General features: G+C 39.0%; 1 protein-coding gene across 1 annotated transcript; it reads right to left on the reverse strand.

The window, feature by feature from the left end:
- Positions 1-476: 476 nt before the first annotated feature.
- On the reverse strand, positions 477-16,525 carry LOC115925006. Its single transcript, XM_030988118.1, has 4 exons — positions 14,452-16,525; positions 11,871-11,957; positions 8,075-10,482; positions 477-572 (listed from the first exon to the last, which is right to left on the reverse strand). The coding sequence occupies exons 1-4, from the start codon at positions 15,731-15,733 to the stop codon at positions 477-479; spliced, it is 3,873 nt and encodes a 1,290-aa protein (XP_030843978.1). The 5' UTR covers positions 15,734-16,525.
- Positions 16,526-16,839: the final 314 nt, after the last annotated feature.

Raw genomic sequence — 16,839 nt, forward strand, 5'->3', positions numbered from 1 at the left:
CAGAAATTTAATTAACAAATTTATACAAAATCGGACAAAAAAAAAGAAAGATATGAATTTTAAAAGTTGTAATCACTAAATTAGTGGGTACTTCAAATTGACTGATTTAGTAATGTCACTGTGATGTTATGCCACAAAACTTTATTTGTTCCAAAACACAAATTGACTAAATTCATTTTATTATTTTTGTTATGACTCGGGAAGGTCTTTAATTTTTCATAGGACCTATAATGATATACTATCCACAATATATTTTGAAACAGAAATTAATTATACTTTAATGCACGACAAACAGGACTGTTGTCAATGACATCAAAATTCAAAATCCATTGGCAGAATTCCCAATTTGAGATTTGTATAGGTATATTGATCTCATATTTCAAACATTCATAAATCTCTTGTTATTGATCCGATTTATTTCAAACTTTCTCTTGCTTTTCTGCTTTTCCGCTTTTCTGCACTTTAAAAAAAAAAAATCAAAAGCCAATACCTTCTTTGTGCTTTTCAAACCAGCCAGTGTCCCAGGAGAGTACGCAAGCTAATGCATCCTCTTGCTTGAATTCATTGGTGACCTACAGCAAAAATAGAATCACAAGTATAAAAGGAGTAAGGACCATGTTAGTTTAACCCTTGTTGAGCAACTTTAGAAAAGGTATCCAAAAACAGGATTTCTCAAAGTCTTGTTCACATATGGTACGGAAAAATCACAGTAATTTTATTTTTTGTAATGCTTCTCCAAAGGGCATTTGCTGCCCATTTTGGGCCAAAGGGGCAACGACTAGTACCTCTTTAGACCGAGAAAAGGCCTCCTTGACTTGACTTATCCCATAATCAAAATGTGATACAGAATTCTTTAAAACAATAATACATGCAAACAATAATTACAAAATAACTATACACATGAGAATGTTATGACTTCTGACACAAGTCTTCTGAAAGCCCCACTGTACTACTTGTAGCTACTTGCTCCCTCTTTGTAGAAAACTTCCCCAATCAGTGCCTGTTGGTCCCCCATGGTCCTCTTTTTCTTAGGGGAGCCTTCCAAAGTTGCGACTGTGCCCGGACGCGTCGGGGCGCGATGAATAGAACAGTCGCGTCCCAAGAGACGCATTGAGGCGCAAAGGGGCGCGAAGGGGCGCAATAGTCACCCTCACCTGATTCTTGCATATGAAAAGAAACTGTCTATTGTTAGTATAAACCCGCTCTATTCTTCTTGCGCCCTTTTGCGCCCCACCAGGCGATGGAAGATTATCTCTCCCGTCATTGTTCTCGCTCGTGATGCGCGGTACAGCTTAAACTTGATATACAGAAAGTATTTGTCGGCCAAAGCCTGTCTTCCCCTCCTCCGGTTTTCGTTCTGATAAACTTTCCATTGTTTGTAAAAAAAAAAATGATGTATTCTTCTCGCGTCGCGATCTATTCTTCTCGCGCCGTTTTGCGTCGTAACGGGCGGGGTATTACCTTTCCAATCATTGTGGCGAAGCTTTGCGATGTACATTACTACAGCACAGCATGAACTTGTCTGGTGGGATCGTCTTTGTTTTGGGGGGCAATCAACACACTCGTTCATCTTGATCAGAATAAATAATGATTTATTTTTGTTGGGTTTAATACGCCTCCTTTTAATTTTTGTGACGACTGTATGAAATGTGAAATAAAGATGACTATGTACGATTAATGGTTGGTTAATTGCGAGCTTAATTGTCCCCAACAACAACAAATTAAAGAGGAATGATGTGAATGACTACATGTAGGCGGTTATAGTCGGCAAATTGATTACTGTTTGGGTCGCTTGTGTATGTTTGTAATTTGAATGATTATCAACACATTTGTATAATTCCCACATCGCGATATGATTCTAGCGTCGTATAATGGACAAATGAATTATCTTTCTCTCCCGTCATTCATATTCACGCTACGCGGTGCACATCGCCACAGTCTGAGCTTGGAAGAATTTATATTTTGTCAGTCAAATCCTTTTTTTTCTCCTCCCATGACTTGGTTCTAATAAATTGAAGGTTTGCTTATTAGGGATAAGAAGGATAACATCAAACAAACGATTTACTCAAGATGACGCTCTTTTCATTTCACCTCGCTGTTTGATAAAGTAGAGTTTTACGGAGCGAATACAAAAGAAAAGTTCGCTCTAAGGCCAAATAAAAAATGTTTTATTAGTGTCCTGTTTTTTTTCGAAAACTAGGAAGGAGGAGGCCCTCTCTTTTCTTTTTTTTTTCTTTCAAAATGGCCGCTCAAAATGGCCGCTCGGTACATTTTCCCTGACAGTCGGGCTATTTTTCAAGATGGCCGCCGACATTTTTAAACTTTTAAACAAAATCAGTAATAGATCCATTTTAGTATTGTTTTTCATGTTTTTTTTTCAAAAATTATTTTAAAACAAAAATTAAATAAAAATAAAAATAAAACAAATTTCCCCAAAAATAAAAAAAATTGGAGGCTGCCCCCCAAAAAAAGAAGTGGGCGGGGACGCTAAACATGTATATTTTGTTAAGTGGCCTCAGGGAAAAAAAAAACATAAAATGCCGTGGCAGGATTTCACGCCCGAGATTTGCCTTCGAAAACTGCCCGTCCAAAAGGCGTTTTAAATCATAATAATTCCATAGCTCTTTTTAAAAGTGGAATAAATAGAAAAAAGAGTCCGGGAACTATATCGAGATTATAAAACATGTGTGTCATGAAGATGTAAACAAAAAAGCGTAGCCTGATGGTGATAACGTTGAGCAGCAATTGGAAATGCAATACAAAACATTAATCAGTTCATGATGATAATTTATCATTCGACTTCTACTTTGCGCTACATGATCGCAAAACGGGCAGGGACACAAATACAAACATTGATTTCTGCTCTAACACTATTCGAAACATTTATTCGTAGATTTGTATAATTAAGTGTCGAAAGTGAAATTTTGAAATCTTAATGCACAGATACAAAAACATACCAAACATGTTTCGATTCTTATTCTAAAAAAAAAAAAAACGGCAAATTTTAAAAGATCTTTTTAAAAGGAGGGAGGCGCTATAGCCCAGTGGTAGAGCAGAGCAGCTCGTAACCGGGAGCTCCCTGGTTAGAAACCAAGTCGATATGCTATGGTAAGGCATAACTCAACATTACATTTCGTTCGGAGAGGATCTTAAACCCGCCGGTCCCCTGTTTGCCTAATTCAGAGCATACACATGCTTCATATAGCAGTCAGGAAAAAAAAGCGAACGGTACAGAAAGCTACCTTTTATGGATAGGCCTAAATTGAAGGTTTGGCTTAACTAGGGAGAAGAAGGATAACATCAAACAATAGATCTACTCATGATGACGCTCTTTTCATTTCACCTCGCTGTAAGATAAAGTAGAGTTCTATGGAGCGAATACAAAAGAAAAGTTTGCTCTAAAGGTAAAAACATAGAATGCCGTCGCAGGATTTCATGCGGCCGAGCAAGGCTATTGTTTGATCGCTATAATTTATTGTCCGACTTGCTATAGATTCTTGTTTAGCTACACATTAAGGTTGCGTATTATGTGTGTGTGTGTGTGTGTGTGTGAGGGAGGGGGCGCCGAAGTGAACGGCCGGACCAAAATGGCAGAGGCCAATCAAGAGGGCTCCGCTCGCTAGTTATAAGGACCGCTATTCATTGGACAACTATTCATGAAGACCGCTATTCGTAATTTGAGAACATGGTCATTATGTATAAGGGTCATGAATTCGTAATACGACATCCCCCCTCCCCAAAACTAAATAAATAAATAGAAAACATGAATAGATTAATAAACTTAACTAATGATACAATAACAAATAATGCCCGGTAATTGGGAATAGCCGTCTATGAGCGGAACAATGGGCGCAACAACTATTAGCTGCTCAAAGAGCTGTCTTTTGTCATTGCGTTGCAAAAACAAAGTGCTTTTAAAAGTTACATGTACTATAATATCCGTATGCTATATAACACCCAATGTGAACATGACGTGTTCAGGCCTTATAACTATATACAGTGCACGTTAAAACAAAAGACTTTACTAGCGCTAGCTAACAATTATGAAACGTCATTACAACAAGTTAATACGCGTCAGGGGACAAAACCTAATGAGGTATGACGTATTTGTTTTCATTTACATACAGCCAATCAGAGCCTATTGGTGGTACTGATTAATGAATATTCATATAACTATCACGAGTTGACCTTATTCGCATACGCGGAAGGTAAAACAGATTAAACCAATAGGCGCGTAGTGTGCACATTGCATACGCGCGCGCCAGTCGTTGAGAGTCGTTGGGAGGTCATAATGAATGAATATTTATGAAGTGATCACGCGCTAAGCTTATGCGACATATTCTCTAACGATAGTTAGCCAATCAGCATCGCGTATTACAAGTTGTTGCACGCGCATGCTATTGTGTGTACACCTATGGCATGGGCAAAATGGCCTTGCTTAGCTAGTCGGATTGACAAGGTTTATGAATATTGACAAGGTACCTATAGCGAATTTTTGCAAATTTCCACGAAATTTCTCATGAATATGCATCAGGATCTGTTGCAACTACCCATGTAGGTTCTTTTGTGAATGAACAACGTGTCGACAGTGAAACGCCCCGCCAAAGTTGGAAATCCGGTTGGAAATATTCCACCGCGCGTCAATGTAAAAACGCGTATTGTGGCAGGCTAATTGCCCTAGAAAGTGCCGTGTAAGCTATTTTTCAACTCGAAAGGTACCTATGTAAAATTTTCACAAAAGTAGACAAATTTGGCATCTACAGCAAGTCTAAAACCTGAATTTTTATTAAAATCGGGTTTTTCTGTACATAAAAATATATTCGGGGAGATATGAGCTCGTAAAATGAACAGTGTGTGTAAAAGCCCATACCTGAGTGTGCGCCCTTTTGTGGTGCGTTTTGAATACGCTTGGCCTCTATGGAGATGTCCCTCAACTTATTGTAATGTCAAAACGTCACGAACATTGACGATAACAAATCGTTACGACAAATGCCACCACCAATACACCACCTTCGCGAAGAAATATTCGATCGAATTTCATGTTTGGAACAGATAGGCGATTTCGAATTGTTCCATCTACCGAAACGTTTTGATGATGCTGGCTCCCGACAATACGATTATCATTTTTGTAATATCTTTAATTTGCAGATGTTTGTTTGTTTTGTATGACATATTTATAAACGCCCTATAATCTTATTTCAAGCAGAATCTTTCAATTTCTTTGATTATAAGTATCATTTTTAAATCACGGGTATTTAAATACAATAGCTGATTTTGCGAAGATTTAGAGAACCTACGTTTCTATTCTTTAAATCGATCTTGCATGAGAAAGAACAGAGTGATGATATAGATATATGACCTATTTTGATCGGATGACAGAACAAAATAAATGTAATATGAAACAAATAATGTGTCAAAACATACAGAAGGAATACAATTATACATATCGTTTTTGTTTTGTTCGTGAAGAAATTAATATAATACAAGTATTGAACACATTAATGAACAGAAATGAACAATCATAACAACGTCAACGCCTACACAACTTCGATGTTTGGGAGGAAAATAACAATCAGAACAACAATCTAAATCACTGTCTTGTACGTAAAATAATAATAAAACATATCAGTAGCCAAAGTGAAAATTTTAGAGTCAAATCTTTCAAGACGAGAGCGGACACACACGCGGGGATTACATGAATAACTAATGCGTAGGAACGGGCGCGAAAGCTTTTCAAATTCACAAATTCACAATTCACAAAAAGCGCTTCGCCTTTAAGCGCAGCCCCCCCCCCCCCCCCCCCCCCCCCCCCCCCCAATGAGTGTTATGTAGGGTACGCATATGCATTTTCCCTCCTTTTGAAAACAGTTCCTTAAGTCCAGTGTGTAAAGTCAATATGGGCCGGATTTGTGTGTACTAGACGAGCCGGACTTTGGTGCGTGAAAAGTACCCCTTTACCAGACAGTAACAATGAGTCTCCAAACAATAGCCAGATTTGATATTCATATTGTGAGCATGTGCTTAGTTATATCGGGATTCCCTGGTTATATTGAAGACGTGGGCTAATATCTGTTTGCCCAGTATTTCTCGCTGATTGTTTGACCAACATTAAATTGCTATTGTCCAGCTGACTTTTCTAAAGGCTTTTCTACCCTCGGCGCTAAAGGGATTGCGGAAAATTTCAACACTATTTGTGTTTCTTGATGAACCAGTAGAAGAAGAATAAGGGCTACCCCCCCCCCCCCCCCGAAAAAAAAAATGTCCCAAAACAACGCAATCATTATTAATTCCGTTTACTACTTGATACCAACACGTGCATAATGGATCCCCCGGATGGATCCTTATTTAGACAGTGAGACAGTTCTGTTACGAGAAGCAATTCAACGAATTGCCATGGCTTGTATTTGTTCTAGAACGCACTACACTCTTTCGATAACACGTGGCCCCTATTCAGCACAATATATACGTATTTTAGTTCTTCTTAACAATGACCTAGATCTAAAACTGGCCGCGGATGTAACCCCCCCCCCCCCCCCTTCGTCACAAAGAAATATTCGATAAAATTCTTTGACACAGAATGATAAACTAATTTCTTCTTGAGATATGTTCGGGGTGAAATTTCAAACATCATTTCCTGGTAACTCTCTTCTTTTTTAATGCATGCTCTATTCTTACGATTTAGGCATAATTTATTACTATGTTGATTTGCAATTGATAATCTCCCTGGGAGTTTTGCGATATCCCCGATGATACGGGTACAGTGTATTTAATTTTGTTCGTAACATTAGTGTTTTGCAAAGAAAGAACATTCTGAAAATGAGCGTCTTCCTTCTAACGAAACATATTGATGATGTTCCCGACAATACGGATATCATTTGCATTAACAAAAAATTAATACAGATAAAACGCTTTTTAAATCCAATTCAAGGAGAAACTACGACATTCTTGATTAAGTATTATTTTCAAAATCACGGATTTTAAAATACGTTCTCTAATTTTAAGAAGATTCAAAGGATCTATGTATTGAAATAACAGACTGATGATATAATTATATGATTTATAATGATCATACGACAGAACTGTTTACAAGATGCAACAAAAATTGTTTAAAAAAAAACAAGAAAATCGAAACATGCGATAACATCGCTATAAGGAAATATAAAATTACAATTAAAGTGTCAAAACATGCACGAGGAAAACAATGTCAGAGAGAGTGGGGTATTAAAGTATAAAATAAATTTGTTTTTTTCGTGAACAAATCAATTTGTATTAAAATTGATACAGTATATTGAACACAAACATGAACAGAACAGGAGGAGATGAAAAAATGAACAATCATGCCAACGTTAACGCCTACAGAACTCCGATGTTGAGAGGAAAATAAACAAACATTGTAACCAATGTCATGTACATAAAATAATATTAAAACAAATCAGTAGCCAAAGTAATGCTTTTCAGAGTCAAATCTCGCAAGACGAGAGCGACACACAAGCGGGCACTACATGAATAACTAATGCGCCGGACCGGGCGCGAAAGGGCGCGAAAGCTATTCAAAGTTTAAGCTTCCATTCACAAATGTCAAGTGCTTCACCGGGGCGCGCCCCGGCGGGGTAATTTCGTAACAATGAGACTCCAAACAATAGCCAGATTTTAATGAGCTGGCAACCAACTGAAGTCCTCTCCTATCCGACGCAAAAAGGCGCTAATGGGCGCATAAAGGCGCCTCCTTTGTTCTCATATCCTGCTCTGCGCCCCGACGCGTCGCGGCACAGTCGCAACTTTGGAAGGCTCCCCTTATGTTAATTGATAGCTGAGTTGATGAGAAAGCCACCTGTCAGTGACCACGCTGTGTGGTCTAATCTCTTCTGGCCAAACTAGAGAACTACAGACAGCCTTTAAGATCAAGTTGAGTTATGACAGAGCCAAGACTAACATCAAGAGAGAGACGTGGCTGACATTCCTACAGTTACTATAATACAAGTTGTGACATGCAATTCATTAACACTTTAAAACATCTACCAAAAACAACTGCCCCTTATGCCACCAGTAGTTGCAGATGAAGAGAGGGACTTACCTGATTAACCTTGGAAGGTTCTGTCCCTTGGTTTCCTGACGGAACACTTGATGTCTGCGAGTGGCGTCTCTTCTTTAGAGGTTTGCTCATGTCCGATGCCACCAATGATGGGTCTGGAGGGTCACTTGGACAAGCAGATCTATCATCTCCAGTAGGTTTTAACCTGTCTGGTTTGGTACTGGGTGTTTCAGAGGTGCCTGAAGAGGCAGAATGACCACCGTTAAGAGTCCTTGAGGATTCAGAGATGTTACCGGAGTACGAACTTGTTGAAGGAAAGGAAACACTTGGAATAGATGAATGACCATGTGACAAACTTCTTGAATCTGCAGGTAGTCTTTCCTCCAAACCCATCTCATTTGAGTTCAAAGATGCAGGTTGCTGGAGGCAATCCTGCAAGGAACGGATCATGGATGTAGAAGGGCTTTCTGAAGGTTCCTTGGAACTTAAGCTGGGTGTATTAGATGGAGTGTCAGGAATGTCCTGTAGAGAGTCGGTCCTCTTGGTATCATTCTTCTCCTTTTGTTGATCACTTTCTTTCATAGTTGTCAGTAATTTATCCGCTCTTGAGGGTCTTTGGAAGTTTTTATTCTTTTTAGGTATATGTTGTTCATTTGAAGTTGCAAGTAAGTAGCCAGGTGATGCTGTAGATGTGCTTGGGGCCTCACCGGGAGAGGAAGGCGTAAATAGAGTTTCTTGCGAGAAAGAAGACACATGTTCTGAATCTCCCTCTTGTAGCAACAAGAATCTTTCTTGTGGATCCAACTCTGAGGGACACCATGCATTTCGTTGGCAAGGAAGAAGTTTCTTTCCAGAGTCCTTATCAAGGTTCTTTGAAGCTCCTCTGGTTGAGTGGGCTTTGGAAGGAATGGACATAGTGTCTTCATTCTCCAGGTTGATACTCAACTGAGAATCTGTGGGAAAATACTGTCCTTTGTCCTCGAGAGTGGTAAGTTCTTCAGTATCCACATCGTCGAGGCTAATACTTAACTGGGAATCTGTGGGGAAATACTGATCTTGAGAATCATCTTCAAGAGTGGTAAGTTCTTCAGTATCCTCAATGTCGAGACTAATACTTAACTGGGAATCTGTGGGAAAATATTGTCCAGGAGAGTCATCCTCTCTTTGCAAACTTGGCCGATTAACACCATTACTTCTGTGGCTTGAGGAAGGTTCTAAACCTGCGTCATCCCTTTGAGGTTGATGGATTTCTTCATCAGGGCTTTGACAGCTTACGTGAGAGTTAGGTTCTAGGTCAGCAGCTTCTCTACCATCATGTTCCTTATCCCCCAACAAGTATGATGGAGAATCTCTTGAAACGATCGTCTCAGAGGTATGCAACTCTTCATCTGCATCACTTAATGAATCTTCAGTTTCGTTATGAAGAATAGGCGAGAAGGGCTGTGTATCAAAATACTCAGTTGTTGTATTATGGACCACCTCATCCACTGCATCGCTTGTCATATTTTCAGTGCAGCCAGGATCATCTCCATCATTACTGTCAATCATGGTTTCATCTGAGTTGGGGTGTTCTGACTTGATACCGCCAGCTTGACTGGACGATGGATCTAAGTCATCATCTTCAATACATGTTTCATCAGAGTCTGTCTCACTCTTGGACACCACTGGAACTTTTCTGATTACAAGGCGTCTTCTTAATTTATTCATATCTTCATCGCTGGCAGTATCCATAGGCTCTTCTTCTGTACCTCCATTCAACATGGGAGTTGGATTTGTAGGAGGCAACCTGTCCTTGTTTCCAGATTGCTCTGGACCCTGTCCTTGCTGCAAGCAATCCTCATTTGTTGAATCTTGATTAGATTCAGGATCCTGTAATGAACCAGCATTACTCAAGGAACGACTTTTGCCACCCCTTGTCTTCTTGTGACCTCTCCTATCCCTGCATCTCTTTTTACCTTTCACCTTACGCTTTCTTCTGGCAGCAGACTGTTCACCACACTCTGCCTTCTTCTGTACATTGTCGCAGGATGTCTGGTTTTCTTCATCTGTGGATGATCTATCAGTTCTACTGTGACGTTTTCTACTGCTTTTTCTGATGGCCGATTGGTTCTTCTTTGGCCTTTTATCCACAGGTTCTGGACAAGAATCCGACTTGATTTCATCTTCTTCATCTGTGGATGATCTATCATTTCTACTGTGAGGTTTTCTACGGCTTTTTCTGATGGCTGATTGGTTCTTCTCTGGCCTTTTATCCACAGGTTCTGAACAAGAATCCGACTTGATTTCATCTTCTTCATCTGTAGATGATCTATCATTTCTACTTTGAGGTTTTCTACGGCTTTTTCTGATGGCCGATTGGTTCTTCTTTGGCCTTTTATCCCCAGGTTCTGGAGAGGAATCCGACTTGATTTCATCTTCGATTTCATCTTCGCCATCATCTGACAAGCAGCCTGAAGAAAGAAAGGACAATGTTTCATTTTGTACCATCATTCTTTTACAGTCAAACCTGTCTATAGCGACCACCCAAGGGAAACACAAAAGTGGCCTTTGTAGACAGGTGGTCTTTGTAGACAGGTTCCTTTAGTACATGATTCAATGAGAAACCATTTTCAAGGGAAACAACAAATGTGGCCTTTGTAGACAGGTGGTCTTTGTAGACAGGTGGTCTTTGTAGACAGGTGGTCACTAAAGCAGGTTTGACTGTCTATACAAGTAGACTTCGATGTTAAACATTTTGAAATGATAATGAAAGGGTTAGAATATAACCTAACAAATTAAGACATCTAGATGCCTAGCCCGAAGGGCATTAATTTATATACAAAACTGTTAATGTCATTCTGGCTCAAAACAGACATAAACTTGTAAATGTAAAGCTATGAAAAACAATAACCATTTTTGTGCGATTCCTTTATGACTTGTGAAAACAGCTCTCATTGATGATTTGAAAAGCTCAAATTGTACAGTTAATTTTAAAACTCATGTACAGTTTTAGTAGCAAAAATAAAATGAGACAAATGAGACAGATGAGACAAATATTTTTTAGTTTTTTACAAGATCATTCTATCCATGATTTCCTGTGAAATCTGTAAATCTGTAAGGAATGCTAGATAATGCCTGAACACTTCCCTATAAGGACCCTTCTACCCTGATTGCTCCTGAAACATTGCAAGCTTTGCTTATCGGGATTCGCGCCTTCTTCCTTGTAATACAAGTTCTTTAATTATATTTATATTCCTATGTATAAATTGTATTGTTTGAACAGATGTCAAACATGTTGTCAAATTGAATGGAAGAAAACATATGTTCATGTGAATTTAAAATGAATTCAAATGTCACAAAAAAGAACTTTTAACTTACAAACATCATCAAATATGTTGTCTTTTGTGTTCTGGATGCTTCTTTTCATGCCAGCAACTTTAATCATATTTACCATAAGTTTACTACAAATGTTTCAAAGCAACAAAATTTGTATAACTATTTTCAAGATTCAGCCTATTTACGGACATGTACACTGTGTATGTGTACATGTCGTGTGTGTAGTGCTGGTCGCCGTTGTTTGAACTAATACTCTCCAGGATGGTATCTGAATTATATGCTACCTCTTATTTGTTTAATATTTCACTTGAGGAAAAAAAAACTTCACTGCAGCTTAGTAAATGCGAGTATCTACATTGTACATGTACATGTATATCTATAATCCAGGAAATGGAAGAAATGATTTTGAGGGATTACCAAAACTGTAAATCAGCTCTAATGGAACATAAATGTAGGCCTGCATTGTGAACTTTAGTTCTTCACACTGAGTACTTTATTATTGTAGACTTTGTAGTATAATTACCTGGGGGTAAAGGAAGTCTGTGGAGCTTAAGTTCCATTCTATCGTCGTCAAGGGCTTGATGCAAAAGAAATTGGGGAAATGGACCACCTGTTCATTAGAAGTCAGAGAAGAAAGACATGTAACTTTCAGAATTAATTACCCAAATGACCTATGATGATACCCAGTAAGCCTATACACTTGCCGTTAAACTGTAACAGGACCGTAAATTACCCCCCCCCCAAAAAAAAAAAAAATATATATATATATATATATATATAATAATACCGGTAATAATAAAAATAAAATAAAATAATAATAATAATAAAATAAAAAATAACCCCCTAGGACATGGGTTCTCAAAGTATTTCCTTTACAGTCCAGATGTATTTCCACAAAAATTACAAGGTCTGTAACATGGGATGCCATTTGCTGATTTGCATGAAAATTCTTATCTTAAAGGGATCCGGTAACTTTGTCTCAGATTCTGAAACAAAATTCTGAATTTAGCTCATGCTGCAATCATAATTACAAACCTTTAGGTCAGTCAGGAACCCCATGATTTTTACAAGCCGATCGCTTGTCTGATTAGCAAGATATTTATGATTGGATTTACAAATTTTGAAAAACATTTGCCTAACGGTTTTCATAACACTACAGTCTATTGGGGAAAACAAGTATGGTAAAACCGGTCACTCAAAGATTTTTAGTTTTTTGAGGCACTTCTTGATCATTTTGAAGCTCAATTTTTTTAGGGCATCAATATTACACCATATCACAGACACTGATAACACGTAGGGCCATGTATCTCAGATTTAACATTGTTAAATGATCCCTTTAATCATAGACAACTGAAGTAGAATAATGTAAAATTGCTGGAAAGCCGGAAACGACTCAAGCATTCCTCAATTTTGTTTCAGACTAAGAAAATCTACTACGGTACTTAAATTTAAAGTAATGACAATTGTATACCGTACTGAAATAATGAGGCTTGTTTTAAGTCTATTTCTGATCTAAGAGAAATTTTAACAGACCTGTAGATCAAAGTAATACAACTTGTCACACAGAACCAGACTAGCAACTTTAAACTGCAAAAATTGACTCTTAATTCAGAGGAAATGGGTAAAACTATAAATTTCTCAGTGGCGGATCCATGATTTTTCCCCAAAAGGGAGGGGTGCAAGCCAACGTGTGCACAAAGTACACTGTGAGCACGTAAACGCAAGCTTTTCTGGGTGGTGCCAGGGGCGGACTCCAAAGACGCTATCGAGATTTAGCAATCCAGAGCCTTTAAGATAGCTTTCTTGAGTGCTAGCAACACCCACATATGATACAGAAACATTCATTTTGGGGTAATCATAGCATGTAGCTTTTACCAACCTTAAAATATAGTAAGAAGCTTTTGTCTACTCTTGTGGACTTTCTCAAGCCATGTGATTATTCAAACACTTTATTTATGCTGAATCAAGATCACTGGAGCGAAGATACAGTACCATGTACATGTACCTTGTACAATGTAGGTGACAATGATTTTCATTGAAGAATTAATCCTCTTTATCTACATGGATTCTTTCACCTTTCTTGACCAGAAGTGCATTTCAAACTCAAGATCGCTGGAACAAAGATAAGTGACAATGACATAGTCATTCAATGAAGGAATAATCCTTTTTTTTCATCATCCCATCAATCCAGTGATCTGTTAAAGGTAATACAAAGTTTTGGGAAATTTTGAAAATTGGGTGGATGTGATTCTTCACAATTTTGATATATTTGGATGCCCCTGTGAATGTATTATAAACAATAACAAAATTAGCCCCTAAAACACTTCTGCTTTCGAGAAAAATTGAATATAAAAATTTACCGGTGCTCCCGGTAAATTTTGGTAAATTTCAAATACTGGTAGCGCCTACGGCCGTACAATGGTAGCTGCGACCATGAAAATCTCAAAATATGTAGTTGTGATATACAATTTTCAAACGGGAGTAGTTAATCGGTCGATTTTAGTCAAGAAACATTGTTTTATAGCTTAATTAATATCTTGACCTAGAGAGGGAGCTATACAACTTAAAGAATTTATTATTTACAATTTCATAACTTAAGACTCGATTTCAACCGCGACAACGATCACTGAATATTGTAGAATTGCATATGCTTCCAATATGTTAATTTGAACAAAATTCATGACCCTATACCAAAACTTTGTATTACCTTTAATAACAGAGTGAGATGGAATGCTCAATCTGAGGATTCTTTTTTGCTCTTTTAAAATTCTATGGGATGATGTCCACATTATTGAGTTTGAGAGGCACTGGTCAAGAAAGGTGAAAGATCGAATCCATCTGGATAAAAAAAGATTAATCCTTCACTAAATCTTCGCTCTAGTAAACATGAGGCAGCAGAAAACAAGGAAATTGTGTGATTTATAAAAAGTTCACTGTGGTGGACGAAAGCTTGCCTACATGTACGTTAAGGTTGGTGGTAGAAGCTTAACCTCCATGAAACACAGTTTGGATTTTGTCTTCATCTGGTGAACTTTGTTATAATATAAAATTTTATAGATTAATAATCCAACCCAATTGTAAAGTGAAATCAACAAGAGTCATACCTGGAGGATGAAGACCTGTGCCACTTGTAGATGAGGCGTCTGAATTAACGGCATCATCAGCTTCACAGTCGCTGGATCTGACAACACCTGATGAAATGTGATCCTGAGGCAACGGCGATTCCCGAGACGGAACGGAACTGGCCGATCCGGGTGATGAAACCTGAGGCAACGGCGTTTCCCGAGACGGAACGGAACTGGCCGATCCTGGTGATGAAACCCGAGGCAACGGCGATTCCCGAGACGGAACGGAACTGGCCGATCCGGGTGATGAAACCCGAGGCAACGGCGATTCCCGAGACGGAATGGAACTGGCTGATCCGGGTGATGAAACCTGAGGCAACGGCGATTCCCGAGACGGAACGGAACTGGCCGATACGGGTGATGAAACCTGAGGCAGCGGCGATTCCCGAGATGGAACGGAACTGGCCGATACGGGTGATGAAACCTGAGGCAACGGCGATTCTCGAGATGGAATGGAACTGGCCGATACGGGTGATGAAACCTGAGGCAGCGGCGATTCCTGAGATGGAACGGAACTGGCCGATACGGGTGATGAAACCTGAGGCAACGGCGATTCTCGAGATGGAATGGAACTGGCCGATCCGGGTGATGAAACCGGAGGCAACGGTGACTCCCGAGATTGAACAGCATCTGGGCTGCCGCAGTCTTCTACATGTAAGTCCCAAGGCCTATCCTCAAACTTGCATTCTACAGGCTCTACTTGACTGTAAGACTGAGATTCCTTCAAAAAAACTCCCAGGGTCATTACGTCGCCACTGCTGTCACTTGCATCACCATGATCACTAACCTCTCCACTAATATTTCCTGTCTCATTCTGATGTATTTGATTTTGAAACTGTTCTTCATCATTATAATCACCATCAGAACTGTTCTCTCCAATACCACCGAATTGTTCCTCTTCCTCAACTTCAGACTCAGAATCAACTGCACTACCTTTCCCCGCTGGTGGCAGTGAGGTATATTCCTGCTTTATTGCAATATGCCTTTTCCCACATCGTGACGCTGTGACCCTCCCAGTGCTTGTGGATGGCAAATCTCTGCCGACATCATCATCCTTATGGCTTTCGTTGTCACTGCCCCAAATATCTGGTAAATCTGAATCAGAGTTTGAGGCATTATCCTGCAAATCCTTGGCCGAGTTTGAGGGAATATCTTGAGGGTCGACACAGCCAGTGTCTGAGGATACGCTGTCCCTTTTGGATTCAGTTAAAGGGGATCCCTCATCCTCACTATCATAAATCACGATACAATTATCCTCCATGGTGTCTCCCACTCCTTAACTCTTATTTAATTCTGCTTCATCTCTCTGTAAAGTCTAAATTGACGTAGAGTCTAATCGTAATCATCATGACATGGACATTCTGAGCTACATCATACATCTATTTCCTTTTGTTCGTTTCTCATCTGGCCATCGATCTGCACTCAGCTTTGAGAATACTATCGAGTATTGGCAATGTTCCTTCAATGATGAGGCAAATTAATCAACGTCTAAAAATTGTGAATTAACAAGAGAACCATATAGTCACATAAAAAAATTCTTAATTTGCCCATATGCTCATCTGCTCTCATCTTGGTGTCGTGGGTGGGGGTTGGACCTTGCTAGGGGCCGGATAGTATCAATGATGAGACATAGACAGCAGATTAAGGTCTACAAGGTTTATTCCGTGTCGTAAACAAAAAACCCTGTAAAGATACAGAAAAAAGGCAGTGATAAATCAATTACATTACAGATTCAAACAGTTCAGTGACATTGTTCACATACATATTCAATATGCATGTATTTGTTCATAATTATACATTGTATAAAAACCAATGTCATTACGCAATCTAGCGTATAACTGAAATAAACACCTGATTCAGCTATGCAGGATACATTATACTACGAAAAAGGAATTTTCCAAGTGAAAGAACATCAAATATAACCTCGATCCTTAACACTTAATTGAAAGCAGAATATAAATTTGCCTTAAACTTAAACATCATAACATAAAGACTTCCACAAATATCCAACTTCCGATAGGAATGCCAATTAATTAGCATGTTCTATCTGCTTTATTTTACATCATGACTCTTCAGACTCAGAGTCGAGTCAGAGGTAGCCTTTAAACAAGGCCACATGCCTGGTAGACGCCGAGCGACTAAAAAGAGACTAATCGCGAAAACCTGAATGAACGCCAGTGCGAATTGTCCAGACCTGTGGCCTTTATCAATCTGGTTTGGATTTCTTATGTTAACCCTTGTTTCCGACTGGAACTCGCTTCAGAAAACGTAGTGTCCAATCAGCGAACGTATCCTAGCACGACGTCAGCATATAGTATCCATCGCACACACACACACACACACAGTAAACTCTACGTAGTGCGAACA

The sequence above is a fragment of the Strongylocentrotus purpuratus genome, unplaced genomic scaffold, assembly GCF_000002235.5.
Source record: "Strongylocentrotus purpuratus isolate Spur 01 unplaced genomic scaffold, Spur_5.0 spur5_scaffold_17, whole genome shotgun sequence".
In the NCBI taxonomy this organism is placed as follows: domain Eukaryota; kingdom Metazoa; phylum Echinodermata; class Echinoidea; order Camarodonta; family Strongylocentrotidae; genus Strongylocentrotus; species Strongylocentrotus purpuratus.

Coding starts and splice junctions, on each gene's coding strand:
- LOC115925006 (XM_030988118.1), bottom strand. CDS start 15,733: ATGGAGGATAATTGTATCGTGATTTATGATAGTGAGGATGAGGGATCC. Junction 11,958..14,451: donor CACAGGTCTTCATCCTCCAG/GTATGACTCTTG, acceptor TCTAATGAACAG/GTGGTCCATTTCCCCAATTT. Junction 10,483..11,870: donor CAGACTTCCTTTACCCCCAG/GTAATTATACTA, acceptor TTCTTTCTTCAG/GCTGCTTGTCAGATGATGGC.